Below are 19,433 nucleotides of genomic sequence, written 5' to 3'. Positions count from 1 at the left end.
ATGTCAGGCTTAACATTGCCAGATGGTGTAATAATGGAGACTTAGTACAGTCACTGTGAATTCTAAGATGTCTTTAGTTTACAGTGGATTAATGAATTTCAAGATAAAAATATATTTCTTAAACACCTTTTTTTTGTTGCATAAAATTTAATGTAAAATTAACATGCAGTAAGCATCACTGTTTGCAAATCGCACGTGAATGCTCTGAGTCTTCAGACTATCTTCATTGGAGGGCTTCTCTCTTCCTCAAAAATGAGGCATTGTATGTTGAGGAAAAAGTGAAATTGTCAAGCTCCTGTGAAACGACAGACCTAAGAAAAGTCAGTGTCCCTGCAAAGTTTTGGGCATCAGTTAAGTGTCGTCATCCTTGTCACGTCTTATGTTTGTTAAAGCAAAAGATGAAACAAAATTTGTATTGACATGAGCTGGCACAAATCATCTGAGCTAAAGGGATTTGGAGGGTTTGAGACTAGGTGAACGCTGAAGTCTTGATTAGGCAGCAGGAAGTAATTTGTAATTTACTTCACTGCTATGTTTGGTGAACTTTCTAGCTCCTTTGTCAACAATAACATTTGATTTTTTTAATTTGGCCTGTGGGCAGCTGATGCTAGGAGGTAGCTGTATAGTCTCCCTGAGATATTCACAAGTGTATGTTTGTGAAATTTATGCAAATTTATTGGGACATGAAACCTTTAGACTCTGTAAAGGAAGACTTGCTTTTTATGCCAGGTACGTTATCTCTTGGAATGGATGGAAGAAGACTTAGAAGATGAGGATGACACAGCCAGTACATCAAAACCAGAATTCTGCCATCCATTATGCCAGTGCCCAAAATGTGGGCCAACACAAAAGGTTGGAATATTCATTCTGTGAAAAGAATAATTTATATTCTTTTAATGTAACTTTTAGCTCTAGGGAAGTAGCATTCATATTGTCCAACACCTCTGTATCTCTGTCTAAAAAGCAATTAAATATGTACAGATCTTAACAGAGTTCATCTGATGTAGTAAAATTGCTCTCTTTTTAGTTGAACTGTAGAAAATTTTGGATACAGTAGCAATGTTCAAAGACTTGCTCAATATGTAATGGAGATGAGAAACTTTGCAGTATTTTTTTAGAATATGTGGACTGCTGTCATTAAGGTTTGGACAACTTGGAATAAATGGGAAAAATCTTTTTCTAAGCCTCAGTTTCTCCTGGTTCTCTTTTATAGTTTACATTGCTAACTGTCACAGAGTATCTACTTATCTGTTAGTAATCAGTTTAGCAAGGAATACCTGTTAATCCTATAATCCTATAATGTAATGCTGATAAAGTCTTTTTTTAATTGCATGACATCTTTCATACAAGCTATATCTAAAACCTCTTCAGAGATTAAATACAGTTGCAAAGACTTCCTTTCCCCATATTTATCATGGACTGTAGAGGAAAATCAGGCTTTATAATACTTTTTTTTTTTTTTTTTTAATTTAAATAAGGAATGATCCCAGCTTCTTGGAAATAGAAAACCAATTACTTTCAGGAAGAAAATTTGTTGCTATGTCTGAAAGTATACATAACTGGATAAATCATTGCAGAATAAACCAAAGTATAAGTTTTCAGTGTATTGACTACTTTGAGGTAACGGTATCCATATCACTTAACTGAGAAAATGTGAGATGGCTTAACTTCTAAATTCCTGACTCCTACCTTATGTTTGTTTTGTGCAGGCTATAAAAGTATGCTAGTTGTCTTTAAATGTTTCACATTCACACCGTGCTTTATTGTTTGGTAACGTGTCCATGTACCCTCACTACAGAGATCATGTGCTAAAGATGCCAGAGCCTGAGATCATAGAAGTTCATTTTACTGGCAACAGGGGAAGGAGTGGCATTTGCTGTGGAATTCACTTGCCTACTGATTGAAAAGTAGAAAGAACTTGTTAACTGATCTTAACCACTATATTGGGTAGGCACACATTTAAAAGCACACTGAGGATAGGCAGAATGAAAGATTGTCTAGCACTGTAAATGCCCTACACAGTTTGCGAGAGGAGTAAAAAAGGATGTTCTGTACTAGTGTGTAAGTTGTCTTCCAGGTAGTTTCCTTATCTTGACTCCCCATGGAAGTCTGTTTTCTGGGCCAGTGCTACTTCCACATGAATTAAATTAGTTTTAGATTTTATCCTTATTACCTCGAGCTTCGTGTAGCAGTAAAATAGGTGTGTAGTGTCTGTCTCAAAGAGCATAAATGTCTGTATAAATGAAAGTAACTCATAATATTAACACTTACTCTCTATGTATGAGCATCCTAACAGTTATATAAAAACTGTAAGTTTTACTTCCGTCTCAACCTGTGCTGCTTTAATATCATGTGCTTTCTTAGTGTCCTGAATACTTTGCCTGGAATTTCTCTATATGAAGCGATCATGTTGGAAGAAAAGAGAGAAAAATAAAACTAATTGTTTTGTTGAAAAATACTACCAAGCTGCTCTGGTTTACTAACTCTCTTCCCAAAGGTCTCAAATTAGGCTCTGCAGCAGAAATTCTTGTAACATCCACCTACCTGTTTTGTATATACTTAGAAGGTATTTGGCTGCTTTTTGGTCAACAGAAAGTAGCATGATTAATTATATAGTTTTGTTGTGTATTTTCCTCAACAGAAATTTGCAAGGATCTCTGCTAATGGACTTGGAGTAAATGTTTCAAACCAAGATGGTTTTACACCATTGCATATGGCTGCACTGCATGGACACTCTGAACTTGTCTGTCTCTTGTTGAAACATGGGGCCAGTATCAGTGCCAAGAACGCAAAACATGCAGTTCCTCTTCATCTAGCCTGCCAGAAAGGTCACTTCCAGGTAACCGAGCCTTTTCATAAATGCAAGGTATTTAACTCTTAACCACCAACAAAAAGCTGTTTTGTGAAATTACCAATAAATTATCAACAAGACTAAACCCGTAACAGTGAAAATTAGTTTAGTGATTCTGTTTTTTCTGTCAGTGTCTAAAATATCCAGATGGAAAGGGGATCTTTCAACTGAAACAGTTTCAGTAGGCACCTTTTCTTTCTAAGTGACCTGAAATAACGGTTTAATGAAACTGCTGCAAATAGCTACTGTCATACATCAAACGCTTTAAAAATACCTTGTGCAGCTGAATCTTTCTATGTATTTTCTCCCTGTACCTTCTGTTCAAGGAGGTTATGTGTACATCTGTTGATGCAATGGACTTAGTATCTTCAAAAGCCACAGTATTAAATATTTACTGTATCTTCAACTCATTTAAGTAGATTGTGAGCCAAGTGGAGCTCTGAGGGTAGCAGATAACCTCATCCCTGACTTCAAGTCAGGGAAGCATAAGCAGTGAAGGAGAAGCATGAGCTAGTGAGGGGAGGATACTCATACAGGAGAGAGAGTAAATGAGGGGGGGCGGGGGGGAATAATTATCATGAAAAAGCAGGTGCAGACAGGCAAATGGGAATATGCAGAAAAGTGGAAAACCAGGGTTTTAAGAATGAGGAGCTGAGGACTGCAAAAGGAAAAAGAAAATTGAGAGAATTGTGAAGGTGATGGGGAGACAAAGCACTAGGGATGCAAGAAGAAAACAAAAATACAACTCAAACTTGTAGGTTAATGAAGGTTAGTTCATGAGGTATTTACAACATAAAGAACTCCTTCCAAGTATTCTGATGAGTTCAGAAAGGGCGAAAGGATACTGTTGCTGTGGTGGTTTGCTTTTGGTGTTTTGTTAAGTTATTGATTATGTATGTTTTTCACATACCTCAAGTTTTCTTTTCTGGCCTTTCTTTCAGTTGCTTAAGCTTTTTTTTTTTTTTTTTTTTAAAAAGCATGTGGTAAAACATGAAAATTAGTATGATAGGAAGAGATGCTTGTTGTTATCATCTGGCAAAGATGAGACTTGTTTTCTCCATCTTTTTTACTTTCTTCTCTTTTTCATTCCAGATTTCAAAAAAAATGTTAAAAAAGAAAAAAAAAAGGAAGGGGGCTTTCACTGCACGATTGATTAGCTGGTATCTTAAATTAAAAAGTTGTTACTTCTTTCAATAGGTGGTAAAGTGTCTGATGGATTACAATGCTAAACAAAATAAAAAGGATATATATGGAAACACTCCTTTAATTTATGCATGCTTGAATGGTCAGTATGAGACTACTGCCTTGTTGTTACAGGTAAGATCACTGAAAACAGCATGTTCAGAATAGTATTTCTTATGTGATATCTGTGCTTATCCACTATTCAGAATCAGTATTTTTGGTTACACATTTCTCTGTCAAAACTACTCAGGGAAAAAATAAGAGTATTTGTTATCTCACTCCTTTCAATTCCTTCCTGTCATGTTTTTTTATTAGATAAATATTATTTTCCTATTATACAGCTAGCTGTTTTTGTGCAACTTTTTTATGGCAGGTGTTAGGTTTTCTTGCTTATGATTCTATCACATAAGGTTTTTTGTGTTTTTTGTGATTTCTTCTTCTTTTTAATATCTTTTGAACTTGGAATATGTAGTAGATAAATGAAAAAAATGAAATTAGCTGATCCATGAAATTATGGCTATGAGAGAGGAGGAAATAATATGATCAGGTGGCTTATTGTTGAACTGGTGATTGCTAGCATATGCTTTCTGCATTCGTATACAGCTACAAGGCTTCTGTGGCATTGTTCTCATTCATACATTGAAAAGGAGAGAAAACCAGAATAGTAATGCGCTATCTCCATTTCATGCTACTCTGTCTTTATAACTTCAATTTTATCTTGCTGTCCAGCATGGAGCTTCTGTTAACATTTCTAATGCCAAAGGAAATACAGCACTGCACGAGGCCGTGATAGGAAAGAATGAAGCCCTGGTAGACTTGCTACTACAGAATGGTGCAATGACGCACATAAGGAATGAAAGGAACTGTACCCCTGCAGACTGTGCTGAGCCGGTGAGTGCAGAAAGCTCATTTCTGACGTTAGATTTTCCTGAAGTTCCATATGCATAAAGCAGGAAAGAAAACAAATATAACTATTTGTCACAACAATATTTGCCAAGACTTCTGTATTTAACAATTATGTGTGCTATAAAGACTAAGGTGCCTGTTTATTGTACACATACAATATGATACCTGTGGTATATGAAACCTGTTGTGTTTCTAAAATAAATTATCCTAGACAAAAATGATCAGTCTAGAAAGAGTGAAAGCACATACGTGAATGAAAATGACATAAAAATCTATGCCGGTAATGGCAGAGAGAGCAGAAGAAATGTTAAATGTAGGTAAAGGAACACCTTTCACTGATGTTATGCTGCTGGCAATCTTCCTTGTTCTACCCACACTGTCTTTTGCCCTTCGTGCCTTTTGATACCTTTTATCTTGTCATAGGTAACTCTGACCTTCCCTTTTATTAATAGCAATAACATAATATGTAATATTAAATTATAAAGAATTATTTCACTCTTTAAATGACTTGATGCATGGTCCCTATCTTTATGTGCTTAAATAGCCTCTGAGACGTAGCATAATGACCACAAAATCCTGTACTGAATCAATTTTAGTATGTGTATTACCATTTAAACTGAAATTAGCTTAACCATAAATAATACAGTTTAAAATAGTAGGTCAAGACTATAAAATCATCACGCCGGTAAGTGCAACTTGTGGAACACTGATTTTGTCCCCACTCAAAATGATACAATTTGAAGTTAGTATTTATAATGAGGTAGTTTTGTGTGCATTACATTCATTTTGGCAGCAATTAACACACTCTGCATAGACCAGAATCCTGAAGTGCACTGATGTTTTTCTTTTTCTTTAATAATGGTGAAAATGGAAACTTTTAAAATTAAGAATTCAAATATCATTAAGTTGCTGGAAACAGCACCAAGCTGTGTAGCTACATCAGCAGAGAGTGAAAAGGAGTCTGAGCAGCATGCTACTATCAAGATAAGAAAAAAAGGTACGTGTCATATTTCCACTGGTATGAATAAAAAGGGATTTAGGAATTCATGGGCAACTACATCAAATATTTTCTATAAATGACTTACAATTAAAGAACAGTCAACTATTTTGCATATTTATTAGAGGTAACACCAAAAATACTATAACTAAATGCAGCAGACTTCGTATTATATTGGTGACATCGCTGCAAACTCAGTTTTCACTTTTTTGGGATGTGTGTGGGAATTTTACATGCAAAAGCATTTGAAGTTAAAAAATGTGCCGCATTTGAGATGATATAATTAACTGTGTAGTAATTGTCCATTTCAATGCAAAGTAAAACAGATCAATTTAAATCACCTCTAGTTGTCATTTATATTGCCCTAAACCAGCATAGGGAGTGACTCTTCCATTAGTTACTGTCTCTCATATTATGGGACAGAAATAAGAGCTACAAAGGTTTGCAAAAGAATGACTTTCAGTAAATGGCAGCATATAGTACAGTCTAAGCAAATATGTTGAGACACATGGAACAGTTTGACAATACAGCTGAGCTGATATAATGGCTTATTGACATTTAAAAGAGATAGTATTGCTCACCATCCACCCTCCCCTCTACCCCCTCGCCCTCAGCTTCTGGTCTTGCTTATCCACTACTTTCCTTATGCTGGCTCTGAAGTTTTTCAGATGAATTTTCAAGCTGATACAGTTCACTAACCTGGGGAAAGGGGTGTAACAAGTAAAAAAAGGGGTGTAACCTGGGGCAAGGGGTGTAACAATGTAAAAATTGGAATTAAGGGCCTCAAAGTCTAGAATTACTTGGTCTCTTCAGAAGCTTGGCCAGACATGCTAATCTGATGAAGAACACTTACTCCCATGACTTAAAATGCTTTAAGATTTCCAAAGATAAATTGTGACTCTGATTCAAGTTATTACTATTATAGTTTTACTGTAAAATTTTAAATCTGTCAGTAGATACCACTTTTCATTCATAACTGTGTTTTTTTAATTCTTAAGTGTGACTCAGTTGTAATTTTAGCTGCCTGTTCTTTTAAACTCCTAGTGAATTCTAAGCCATGTGAGAAAGCCGATGATCCCATAAGCAGACAACTTCAGCTGGTCCAATCAATTAACAGATTTAACAAGTAAGCATAGAAGCTTCCTCAGAAGACCGTTTATTGTTTCCCATAAGCGAATAAGAAATGCAACTGTTAATAAAGCCCCAAAGTGGGTCAAGCATTGTTATGCATCACATGTGACTAATCTGACAGTAGATGTTAATCCTCAGAGGCATGCACATTCGAATCACCAGACAGATGTTCTAGGCATGACATAGTCATTGGTGGTGAACAGCAGTGATGTGCTGTGCAGCAGGAGGGAAAGAAAAGCTAGCCAGTGAAGGAGTGCTTGCAAACGTATATATAATTGTTTTTGCACTAATACTTGGTGTGCCATAAATTAAGAATTTCAGAGCCAGACTGCTTTCAAAAAATCATCTTAGTGCTTCACTCAATGGTTGGGTTTTGCCTGTGATCTCTTTAAATGTTAATGTATATTCTGTGATAAAATACAGGAAAGACTAGCCGGGTGTCATTTTGAGGTGGTGTTGTCAGACAGTAGCCTTTCTTTGTTGAGATAGTGCCACCGTGTGGATTTTCTGTGATTGAGGGACTTTTGTGGAAAGACTTATCTAGTTAAAAATTTCTTTAAAATGTTTTTTAGAGCAAAACATTTACGGAGAACAATAACAAGAGATAAAAGTGTCCCTAATTTTGACTATCAGTTATTGCATCAGGTAAGTGGAAGTACTTGCTTGAATTATTTGTATAATACAGCAAATGTGTTTGTTTTGTCTGCTATTAATACAGATACATGTAACAGGGAAGTTTCTTCACTAGTGGTTGTTGGTGAATCCCAAAAGTTCTGACCCGTTTGCTAACTCGCTGATGTTCCATTGTTCAAACTTCAGTGGTGCTTCGATAACACCTCTTAAACATCTTATTCTTATTTTTAAACCTCTTAAAGCCTTTTACTGCAGGCTTCATCTGTGTCTTGTTTTCTGTGTCATGTCTAACAAAATCTAGGCTATAGCAAGGCTTGAAAAACTCTACAGCTTGTAAGAGCTGCAGCCAAGCAGAGATGCTATTTACAAGAGAGAAATTTTTCCGTAGGTTAAAATTAGGGTTTGCATTATAAGTCTGCTTGGAGGAGGAGGTTGTTTGCAAGAGTTGATAGCAAACTGCATGTTGCATTGCCAGCTGTGACACAAATACATGTAATCAATTCATCTGTGGTTGGGGGTACTGTGGTACCCTACGGCAATCTGACTCTTGGATGCTGCCCTCTACCCAGAGCACGTGCTCCTTCTTCCTCCTTTACACTGGCTTTGACTTTCATTGGACCTTCTGCTGAGCCGTCTCAGCATACTAAATCAAGAGAAAAACTACCCCATTCAAAAGAAAACAGTTTTCTACCAGGTTAGTTCAGTAGCTGCCCGTTATTAGACTGACATAGCCTTAGAAATGCAGACTCTGATGCTCACCTCCATCTAGAAAATGGAATACTGTTCTATTTCATAGAGCGCTTATGAGATTTAACATGTGCAAAGAGCCTTGCAAATGCCAAATTAATGCTATAAAACTAATGTTTTATTAATTCTTTCTAGAATTAATGATAATATCCCACTATTTAATCAAACGTGGGATTTAGATTTTTATAATTGTGGATCACTGAAGGCAGTATGTCATGTAAGTACAGCAAGTGTCAAAAAACTAATATATGACCACGATACATAGCACTTCAATCACGTGCGATTGTCGTAGCTTTGTGAATTTACACGTCATACAGCTCTAAATTGTTAGTAGGTCTAAACATGTATAATCTCCATCTGAAACTTTTTCAAGACTGTTGCCGTTATTTCAGTAAAAGGGTATCGGAATTTATTTCTGCCTTTAGTTCTTATCTTAGAAAATCTGTCATTAGCATGCTTGGATTCTCTTTTTTCTCTTAGTTATTTTTAACATTTGCCAGGTGGCCAGTAGTCAAGGAGAGCCACCCGCTCTGAAAAGGAAACAGCAGCAGCAGATGTGGAAGTGGAAGATAAGAATAGCTGGAATGACCAGAAAGAGTCTTTAAGGGGAGTGGGGAGGGTGGGTGTCTCTGTCTCTGACAGTTAAGACCTGGAAGCTGGGAGTTTTTGCCTTTGCATTCAGCAGTGCCAGGTTGAGACTGTCTGTATTACTACTTACACAGTTCTTAATGGTAAAAGAAATGGCTGTTGATTTCAAGTACCTTGAGACTTGCATTACAAAAGGTATTTAGAAGAGTTAGGATGATATTGGGATAGTGCAGTGAAAATAAGTTTTGCAATGCCTTCATTATCTTTTCAGTTCTGGTACTGATGTATGTGTAGCCTGGGGCAGGTTGGGCTCTTGTTTTCTCCCATGGAGACTGAATGTAATTACTGTCCTACAAAGTATGCTATTTTTAATCCTTGGCTGTGTTGTCAGTATAAAGAATACCATGAAATTAATGTGATAATTATATTCAAGAAACACTATATTCATTTGACTTTTTTGTAATGAAAAAAGTAGACAATGCTTTTAACATACCATTTTTCTATCCTCACAGTTAGCTATTAAAAGCTTTGATAAAACCAAGTTAAAATCTGTTGAAAAGCTGGACCGGAGCAAAGTTAAGATTATTGACGCAGGATGCAGTGGCGAGTTTGTGAAACATGATGACATGATAGAAGTCCCTCACAGGAGTAAATTAATGCACAGAAGACACACTGTTAATGTGCCACTTTCAGCAGAGAATGTCAGCGGTAATAGTTTATCCAGCCCTAGAAATCCAAGTATTTCACAATCGAGAGACTGCTGTGATGATGCGCTTTCAAAACATTGACAAGGAAGCGTGAATTTGATGTCAAAAGCTGAGGAATGCGTGAATTTGATGTCAAAAGCTGAGGAATTAGGTGTTGTTAATTTCAATAACCCTTCACCGTATATCAAAGAATTCAGTGACGCTTGCAAGCCTGCCTGCAGAACAGAATACAAGGATGACTCTTCAGCAGAAACAGAATGTTTCCTAGCACTTTCGAAGACTGAATCCTCTGTTGATGTTGGAGGTAACTACACAGCCAGATCGTTACTGATCTCGACATGTTAACAGGGACGTACTGAGACGTAGACAGCAAAATTACTTTCCTATCCTACTTAGCACTTATTAAAAAATTATATGTAACAGTAAACCAAACAAAACCCTCTATTGTATTTTTTCAGCCACCCACCTTGTTTTTAAAACTCTTTGAATAATTTTTGCATTTTCAGTTTTTATCACTACATTGGATAAGTATATGTAAATATATATATTTATATACATATAAAGATATATTGGATAACAAGGTATTTATTGCCAGAGGTAACTGAAATATCTCTATTTTTATCGTAATGTTATGAACCATTATAGTATATATTTCTGTATATTTCAGTAGCTGGGAAAACGATAGTCTGTAACATCTGTGACGCCACATTAGGAGATTTATACATGCTATTAATGTGAAGGGATGTAATCCTTGCTAATTTCTTTGCAATGCTTCCCTGTATTGGATCTGCAAGATCAAGTTCTTACACAGGAGCCAAGGTACTGGGGAAGAAGTAGAGAGCTCTTGACAAAGCTAAGCTTTGGACTCACTTTTCACAGCCTAATCAAAAAAAAAAAAAAAAAAAAAAAGGCAGAAGCAAGCCTATATAAGGACACATAAAATTGCTTTGTGGTTTGGGGTTTTTTTTCCCCTCTAAAGCAAGTCATGCAAAAATGCACAAATATTCATGATTCTCAACCAGGGCAACATCTGCAAACAATTAGGAACCTCTGGATTGCTCTTTAAAAAGGTGAAATTCCAATTATGAGAAGTACTTCTCACATCAGTAAGCTTTTGTTGGAATAGGCCAAATATTACCTCATTCCTAGAGGTGATCACTGAAGAATTGAAAGCTTGCAAGTAACTGTAAGATGGCTGCTTAGATTTGAACTTCATTTTCAGTTATGGTAGGAGAATGTGTAAATAGGACAAGCCAGGTTTCTAAGTGCAGTATTTTTTATTCTTGGCTTATCACATCCAGCTTGCATTTATTTCATAAAACTATTTGTATGAATAATTCTGTTTCTTTTAACTGTGGTGTTAGTAAACTGCCTGGCAAAGTACAACGCTGGAAGATGTACTGATTATTTTTTCAAATAACTTTTTAATCTAAGAGGTAAAATGTGCAATAAGTGCACATATGGAGATGAGGGTCATGTGTTTATTTTTCTAATAATTTATGAGTTCATCTGATTTTCTAATGTGCCTTGGATTTGTGCCAAATGATGGAAAGAAAAAACTAGTAAAATAACTCTTGAAAATGCTGTTTTCTTTGAGTGTTTTTTTCGAAGCATTGAGTCTTTTATGCAGATTTCCTTGCTTTTGTTTTTGTAGGCATTTGAAGACTTCACCTTGTGTCTCTGTGTAACCTGAGGGATCTGTTGGAATTTACTCTGAAGTTCAGTATGACCTTCTTCCCTCCTACATTCGTGGATTACTATTGTTAGGTTGTGTGGTTTTGGATTTAAGGCATAGAGGTGTACAATACAGAACTGTTAGTGAAAGCAAACGTTTTCATGTAACTTCCTTCTCTAGCTCTGCATTCCCATTTAAAAAAAAAAAAAAAAAGTAGGATGGATGTTCAGCTATTATGAGCCAAAGACCAAGAGGAGAGACATATGAACTAGGGTTTTTTTCCTTCTTGTGACACTATGAGGATGACCTAGAGTAAGTCACTTATCCTTACCTGTAGCAAAAATAACCTAGATATTATTTATAAAGCTTAAGATACAAGTAAACTTTCATAGATCTGATTTCCAAACTACACAGTGAGAATTTTGCTTGTGTTTTAATTATGCTATGCATTTAACTAAATGATTCTTGGCTTAAGACTTCTTGACAATATAGATGAGAAAAATCAGTTTATTGGCTTTTTAATACTGGTGATACTATGCTACAGAATATAAGTACAGAATATACTGCTGTAACTACAGAACATGAATTAGCACAATGACACTAAGTTCAGTATCAAGTCTTTTTTCTTAATGCTTAATAATAAGCACAGTGTGGCTGAATAGCTTTGGAAACAAGTTTTAAGATAGCTTATTAAATACTTTTGAAAATTATTAGAGATAAGCATCAGAGGATGTGAACTCCTTTAAATACTTGCTTCTTTTCTGTTAAAGACAGATTTTCAATACAACAGGTTATGGAAAACAACTTGTTTAGCACTATTTTCTATGCAAGCAGTGACCCAGCTGCAACACTCCCAAGTTTCAGCCTTGATATGAATTGTTATATAATTATTGGTCCATTTTACTCAACGAATTGGCCAAGTGTTAAAGTAGCGCTTGCCTTTGGAACAACTTTTCCCCCTGCAATGAAATATAAAATTTGCAAGGAAAAAAACCATAGTAGCTTATTATGGCAACTTGGTGCATATTGCCTGCTGTATTTTTTAACAAAAATCTGTATTTTAAGACATCTAACAGGAAAATATTTTTTTTTAGAGTTTTATAGAAAAAGTACACATTTATTAGAATTCACCTGAGTTTTCTATTCTATGACAGTATCAGAACAGTTGTCCTTGTGAACCTGAGGCTACTTCAGTGACCAAGCCATGCTTCAGTTTTATTCAGTGTTCAGTCTAGGATAAAGCTTATTTCCAGGCATTTTGGATGTATAGTGTATGTATTAAAAAAACCCCAAACAAACCAAAACAAACACCAAAAAGCAAAACACTTGAATGCCAGACAGTTCCATTATCTAAATGATGGAAAGATGCGAACTAGCAAATTATTTAGGTAAATGAATAGTTTGCAAGTTTCCTTTGACTTGCTTAACCAAGCTTGTAATTAAAAAATACCTTAATATTCAAAGATACAATGATCAAAGGCTAAACTGGAATAGGATTTGAAGGGAGGTGCCCCTGGAAGCTTCCCCTAGCAATCTGTAGTGCAAATATACTGAAGTCAACTTCATGACGCTTACTTATGATTTGTCTGCAAAGCGTGTTACTGTATGGTCCAGTTAATCTCCAAAAGGTTGTTAAGTTAAAATAAATCCAAAGTATAACTTCACATTTTGATAACTGAAATTCTGGAACAGCTGCTTTAGAAGAACAGCAAGGCAATAAAGCTTACGTTGTTAGAAGTAGAATTTGATAAACTTAAGAATGGGAATATGAAGCATGGATGCTTAGGATATATCTGTAGCCCTGCTGAGAAAACTTTTAAACCATGTCACCACACCTTAACTTGAACCCCTTCACGCTGGTAAAGGGTCATTAGTCTTAAAAAAACCGTAGCATACACCCACAATATTACTGAAGTTAACGAATCCCCATTACAAACACAGACAAGCAAAATGCCCAGTCTGGTTCAAATGAAACAAAAATAACTGTTTAAATACTTTTTAACCACATTCACACAAGATGAAAAACACCCACTAGAGCTCACTTTAAACAATTTTATTCTGTTTCAAAAACCACTGCAGTTGGGATTATACATGTTCCTATTAAATTATGTCAGAAAAGGGTTTTGTGGTGATAAGAGCGTTTATATCAGCATGTTACAGTATTTATCGTACTTATTTCCATAACCATATTTTTGAATAAACGTATAGCACAAGTTCAGTTTTACTTTATGCATGCAGGAGTTGCAGAAAGTGTAGGAAAATGGTCTTTTTTTCAAGGTAAGAAACACTCCAGCCATTTGATAAGAAATGGAGGTAGTTTTAAGAATATAAGCTACCAAGTGTCTGAACAGTGCTATATTACACAATTAACTTGCTTTTTTTTTTTTGAGATAGCTTGATTATTTCATAGGGGAATGGTTCAACTGTAGGCTGGTTACAGTTTCTTTATATGGACTGCCTGAGAGGAAGTCCTCTGATCCAAATGCTACTTTGATACCTTCACTTTATTTTATAAATTTCCAGCAAGGACTTAAGAGCCAGTAAGCTGCTGGATAGGCTTCCTTTAGGGCTCAGGAAATCTTGTTTCTAACACTTCTGTGATTTAAAGCCTGGAGGTAAGTTTTTAAACTCCTAGAGTTGCTGTTCCCAGCTTTACACTTAGCTCCTCCTCATGTTATGGTATCTCCAATAGCAGCAAGTTAAGTGTGTGCAGCTGCTGAAAGCATAGCTTACACACTGAGTAAGGGGCAACAAAACATGCTAATGAAGCAGTGGGGAACCCCACACTGCTCAGGCCTCTTGAACTACAAAAATTTAAGTTATAAAATCCCCTTCTCATATTTATTTTACAAGACAAGTTCATTTGTTGGCCTTTTTATATTAAAAAAAAAGCGTAAACATTTTCAGATCTTGCATTCTGCCTGGTAACAGCATGTTGCCTTTTTCCAGGCCTTTTGTTTGGCAGACAGTCTTACAGTAGTATTAATAATCCTCCTCTTCATCAGAATCCAATACTTTCCGTCTGTTGAACTAAAATGAAATACATGATGTGAAAATAGAAGGGTCACAGTAAGTCCAACACAGAGCAATCCTTTCAAACTCCACGCATTTGACAATGAATACATTACATGGGAGCAAAACATTCGCCCCATCACCCTCTCCCCGCCAAGTCCCTGCCTGGCATAATGGTGGTACAGGACAGACACAGGGTAGTCTGTCTCACAACAGAACACTGATACCCCAGTGCCACTATCTGCAAATTTTACTATTGATAAGGACTGCTATGATTTAATCCCAGCACCTATCACTGTAGGTAAGAGAGGTGGTAACTACAAAGTTAAGTTCTACCCTGAACTGAAATAGTCCAATACCTGCAATTTTTCTGCTCTATTTTATAACAAATTAAAATCACATCTAGGAAATAAAGCTTACCTTTACTGTTGTTTTCTTTTCTGTTTGCTGACTCACTTTTTCAAGTATTTCTATCAAACCTTGTTCTGATACCTAGGAAAGCAAAAGAAAAGCCACATAACCATATTTGGAGATACTCAGTATCAAACAACTGAATCACACTTTCACTTTTTATAATAGGTGTTTGATGGAATGTAATAGTATTTAGAAGCTCTCAATTGCCTTTTTCAGTTATTTAATTTACAGATATTAAAAACATTGCTTTTTTTTTTTAGAGTGAATTACGTTTGACAATGAATATATGTGAGAAAGAATTGGAAAAACATAACTCACCTTTCCAGCTAGCTGTCCAAATCTTGCCATCTGTATAAGATAATTCTCTACCGCTTTTGCTTTGTCTGGTTTCACAAGTGCTAAATTGCTTACTGCAACAAAAACAGGCTCTATTCATTTTGCTTTAAAACAGCTCAAATACCTTCACTAGTAACTAGAGACAAATTTGCCTATGAAGCAGTCATCTTCATGCCAGGGTCATGAAATAAATTGAAAAAGGCATTTTCATTTATGTAAAATAAAGATACAAGATAGTTATATTTCTCCTTTTAAATATTTGTTCCTATTTACATTAACTAATTTTGACTCTCAGTACCATTCCTACTATTAATTAAAAAAAATAATTTCATTAACAGCATTTGGATGTCAGTTAACCCCTCCCCTCCAATCATTGATATCACCAACTGAAAAGCTCCAATAGCTTTATCTTCCCATCAACAACACTATTTTTCTAGTCTGGCCTATATACAAGCACATATGTGCTTCATTTGAGCAGCACTGGAGTACACTAGATGAGAATTTTTTATTAGAAAGTTACTTGGATACTTACATCTTGCACGAGCTGCTTGATCAAGAACTTGAGCTAAAATAGTATTTCTTATCTCTGCTTCCCTGTAATGAAAAATTAACCACACATTAAAAGTGGGATTTTAAATACCTAAAATAATATGCACAAACCAGCAAACTACAGAAGACTTTTGATTCATGTAAGTGACTTCTTGAGGTGCCTTCAAACCTTACATTTACATGATTTCTTTTATAGCATTTTCTGTCATGAGCTCTATGTATGTTGACAAAGTTACAAAGCTGACATCTTCCAAGAAATAGAGATGGAGTTTACTACTTATACCTTCTTACTGTTTATTATTACATCTTCAAGACAAAAGCCATGCTACCCACTGTAAAGATTCTGCCTTCAGTTCCATGTGGAATTTCACCAAAAACAGTATATGGTAAAGCAGGCATAGGGAATAATCCATGCAATTGCAAGACAGAACCAACCTCATTATTTATTTAGAATTTTTCAGTAAGTCTTCATGTACTTACAATATTTGACTATGTATTTGCAAAACTGGATTTTTAGTTTATGCATTTCAGTTAACCCAAACTGTCACTGTGTGCAAAGTCTAGCTCTTTAAACACTTATTTTCTATTTTCCACTTAGTGCAAATACTAAACACCATTTCCGCACTAAGCTGTGGCACGAATCATTTTGTTTCATATTTTTAACTGTGACAGATGTCCCAGAAAAATCAAATCAACTAGGAAAGCATGTTCCCATTGCACTAACAGAGCCAAACCCAAACTTGTCACTCAGACAAAACTCCAGTGTGAGAAGAGTTCTGCCAGCCTTCGAGATTTTCTTAAGACCAATTCTTACCACTCTGAAAAGCCAAGGTTTCTGAGTTCCAGAAGCAGATGACAGTGGGAGTGATGCATCCCCAAAACATCCTATTATATCACCAAGGGTCATGAGGTTATTGCACTCAGCCGAGTCCCGAAGTGAAAATGAGCTGCTACTGCTGTTTTCATCCACACCCTCCCCCCCCCCCCCCCCCAGTCTGGGTTCAGGCTGGCTGACAGCTCACAGTTGTGAATCATCCAATGTAAGTCATGGCCTGGGAGCCACACTTAGATCAATCAGATTTTAGCTATCCTTGGGTTAAATCTTAAACATTTCAGCTTCTTTGTTGATGGTTTTTCCAACAACAAAAAAAATTCAGGTGAATATTCCAAAGAAATTAAATACTCAAAAAAACAAAAAAAGGTTCAAAACAATTAGATGCAAGACCAAAAGTCAATAGTTCTCATTTATACCTCTGTTTTGCTTCCTGTTGCGATGGATCACCAGAAGAATCCTAGAGAATGAGATCAGAATAAATATGATGATCCAAAACCATTCCACGCAGGACGGTAAGTTTAAATCTTCCAGCAGTGTCAATGTGAGCTAAACCTGCCTGCTAAACCCGCCTGACCATGGACGAGATCCTAAAAATGAGAATCTGCTGCCCTAGCAAATAAACATGCCATACTATGCTTTCTTCACAAAGCAGTAATGCAAACTAGTGTGATGACTAGTGCTACTGGATCTATCCACAGATTGTTGTGGGTTTGGACGTTAAAAGGCCTTCCCATTAGGTCTAAGGTAATAAACTTTCCCAAAGCCCAGAAAACAGACAAAGGCATTTAAAGCCCATTAAAGTAAGCTAGTGACAAATGAAACTCAACGTAACATTTTGTATTTACCAATACAGAAGAAAACACAATCCTAGCACAGTATTTTTGGATTAATATAGCCAGCTGAGCTGACTATTCAGAAGCAAATAACAAAAAAAAGAGGAAACAACTGAACTTTATGTTGCATCTGCACCTCAAATTTTATAAATAACATTTCAAAGTATGAGAGCGGAACAAGAAACGATAGAGAGAGAGGAAACGAGGCTGATCACAGGTACGGAAGATTCCTTCACAGGAACAACCGAACAGACTGATACACTTCAGCTCTGAGAACGGAGATGACTGTGAAGACCGATGATGGCAATCCCTAGAACTGCGAGTGGCACGGAAAAAGGTGGTGGAGGAGGGAAGGGTTATGCGCTGAACCTTCCAAGGCAGCAGCCAGGGCACCCAAGGCAGGTAGCAGGAGGCAGGCCCAAGGCGCCCTGAAGGCGCTGACTGCTCCGGCAGCAGGAGAGGAGAGGAGAGAAGAGAAGAAGGCCTGGGGGGGCGCCCGGCCGGTCCTCACCCCCCGCCCGCGCCGGGCGCCAGTCACCGAGGCTGCACTCGGCGACGTTTCCAGCAAAAAGCCCCGGGCACGGTCGGACCGCTTCCCCCCACCCCCGGGCCCCAGCCGGAGCCTTTATTCCCGGAGAGGCCTCCTCACGGCGCGTTCCCTCCTCTCCCCCGTGTCCGCTCCTGCCTCCCCAAGAGGCTCGGGCGGAGGGACAGGCCCCGCCGAGCGCCCGCCCCCCTCCCCCGGCCCGGCGACAGGGAGCGGTGGCACTGCCGGGGAGGGGAGGGGGGAGGACGGCGGCGGGGCGGCTGCCCCCGCGCCTTACCCCGTGCTTAGCCTGCAGCTCGGCCAGCCGCTGCTGCCGCAAGGCCTCCAGCTCCTCGTCCGCCATAGCCGCGGGGCGGTCGCGCAGCCGCAGCGCCGACGCCGTACTGCGCCTGCGCCACCGCGCCAGGCGCTACTAACCCACCGCCGAAGGCGCCGCGGAGCGCGGGGGTGGGGTTTCTCTGCGGCCTGCCCTCCCCTCACGGCGCAGGCGCTTCGCTCTCGAGGCGGCCCCCGCCCCCCATCGGGCGCGGGGGCGGGACGGGTCAAAATGGCGGTGGTTGTTTGTGCTCACCCCGGCGGTGTGGGTGGCTCTGCTCCGGTCCCCAGCTCCCCTCAGGCCGGCTCCATGCGGTAGTTCGTAGTGTTGCCCAAGCCTCTGGTTTGTGAGCTTGCCTCTTCCTTGCGCTTTCCAGGTCTGCCGGGTTGGTGACCCCACACGCAGTTTCGTTTCTCCAGCACGGTGATCGTGCTGGAGCAGCGGTGATGCTGTGAAGAGAAAATGGGGGAAGTTACAGCCCCCTTTTTTTGAGAGCTGCTGGCGTAAGGAGCCCAGGTCAGGCTAAGTCAGGCCTGCTTGTTCTCTGGCTCCCGTTCTGTGGGGAGGCAGTGCAGAGTGGTTATGTTATGCCAGGTAAGCTGCTACTAGGCTGATAGAAACAGCGTTGATTTGGTTCGTCTGTTTGTTTGTACCGTTGTAGTCTACTACCGTGACCTTGGATTGATCACAGTGTAGCTGTGTCTCCTACAGGGCCTCTGATTTTCTCAACACCCCCCCCACACACACAGCGGGAAGGTGGGGGGGGGGGGGCAGGATTTGGTTGGCCTTCCCACATGTGCAATATTGACTGATAATCCCCCAAGGTCTGTTCAGCTGTGACTCCCCGAGAAGTAATTTACTGTGCTGCGACCGCTGCTTCCAAGTTCAAGACACAGTAGGCAACTGGTGATACAAGATGTTTTACATCTTGTGTTAAGAACAGAGTGGCTTTGTTATACTGACTAGTGGTGGATAAGAAATCCTGTATGTTGCAAAATGTATAAGATACCAGAGAAAATGACTTCTGGCCAACCTTGCAAATTCCCTGAGAAGATAAAAACCTTAGGCCCTTTTCAGATAGCTTAGAGTGTCAATATGATTTGTGACAAGAGAACATAAATCAAGAAAAGATAGATAGTAGAGTTACTAACGAACACTTTTTAGGATAAGTTGT

The 19,433-nt window shown here is 38.2% G+C and overlaps 2 protein-coding genes across 16 annotated transcripts in view; one reads left to right on the top strand and one right to left on the bottom strand.

The window, feature by feature from the left end:
- ANKRD27 (ankyrin repeat domain 27) overlaps positions 1-12,939 on the top strand; it is a 49,784-nt gene extending 36,845 nt beyond the window's left edge. For 11 of the 14 annotated variants that reach the window (XM_049804635.1, XM_049804643.1, XM_049804642.1 and 8 more), the window contains 8 exons: positions 730-852; positions 2,642-2,839; positions 4,049-4,168; positions 4,763-4,924; positions 5,828-5,936; positions 6,981-7,062; positions 7,640-7,712; positions 9,548-11,327. In XM_049804635.1, the coding sequence (XP_049660592.1) occupies positions 730-852; positions 2,642-2,839; positions 4,049-4,168; positions 4,763-4,924; positions 5,828-5,936; positions 6,981-7,062; positions 7,640-7,712; positions 9,548-9,823 (1,143 nt within the window). In that variant the 3' untranslated portion in view covers positions 9,824-11,327. Of the gene's footprint in view, positions 1-729; positions 853-2,641; positions 2,840-4,048; positions 4,169-4,762; positions 4,925-5,827; positions 5,937-6,980; positions 7,063-7,639; positions 7,713-9,547; positions 11,328-11,396 lie in introns of those variants that run through there. The other 3 variants (XR_007506626.1, XR_007506625.1, XM_049804647.1) reach the window with 3 other exon arrangements.
- Positions 780-18,347, bottom strand: PDCD5 (programmed cell death 5). 2 transcript variants are annotated; one of them, XM_049804685.1, is made up of 6 exons: positions 18,221-18,347; positions 16,980-17,020; positions 15,712-15,773; positions 15,162-15,253; positions 14,850-14,921; positions 780-867 (listed from the first exon to the last, which is right to left on the bottom strand). In XM_049804685.1, exons 1-6 carry the CDS (start codon positions 18,284-18,286, stop codon positions 817-819), a joined length of 384 nt encoding a protein of 127 aa, XP_049660642.1. In that variant the 5' UTR covers positions 18,287-18,347; the 3' UTR covers positions 780-816. The 2 variants fall into 2 exon arrangements, with proteins under 2 accessions (XP_049660642.1, XP_049660643.1); XM_049804686.1 differs by lacking the exon at positions 780-867 and adding an exon at positions 13,456-14,447.
- Positions 18,348-19,433: the final 1,086 nt, after the last annotated feature.

The sequence above is a fragment of the Accipiter gentilis genome, chromosome 7 (assembly GCF_929443795.1).
Source record: "Accipiter gentilis chromosome 7, bAccGen1.1, whole genome shotgun sequence".
Classification (NCBI taxonomy): Eukaryota; Metazoa; Chordata; class Aves; order Accipitriformes; family Accipitridae; genus Astur; species Astur gentilis.
Note: the sequence above shows the minus strand (reverse complement) of the source record. Positions and strands in the feature narration are given on the sequence as shown.

What these genes read in the sequence shown, in the direction of transcription:
- PDCD5 (XM_049804685.1), bottom strand. Translation starts at nt 18,286, where the DNA reads ATGGCGGACGAGGAGCTGGAGGCCTTGCGGCAGCAGCGGCTGGCCGAG. An exon ending in CAACAGGAAGCAAAACAGAG is followed by an intron (nt 15,774 to 16,979) that starts GTATAAATGAGA and finishes TTTTCATTACAG; the next exon opens with GGAAGCAGAGATAAGAAATA. An exon ending in TTGGACAGCTAGCTGGAAAG is followed by an intron (nt 14,922 to 15,161) that starts GTGAGTTATGTT and finishes TTGCTTTCCTAG; the next exon opens with GTATCAGAACAAGGTTTGAT.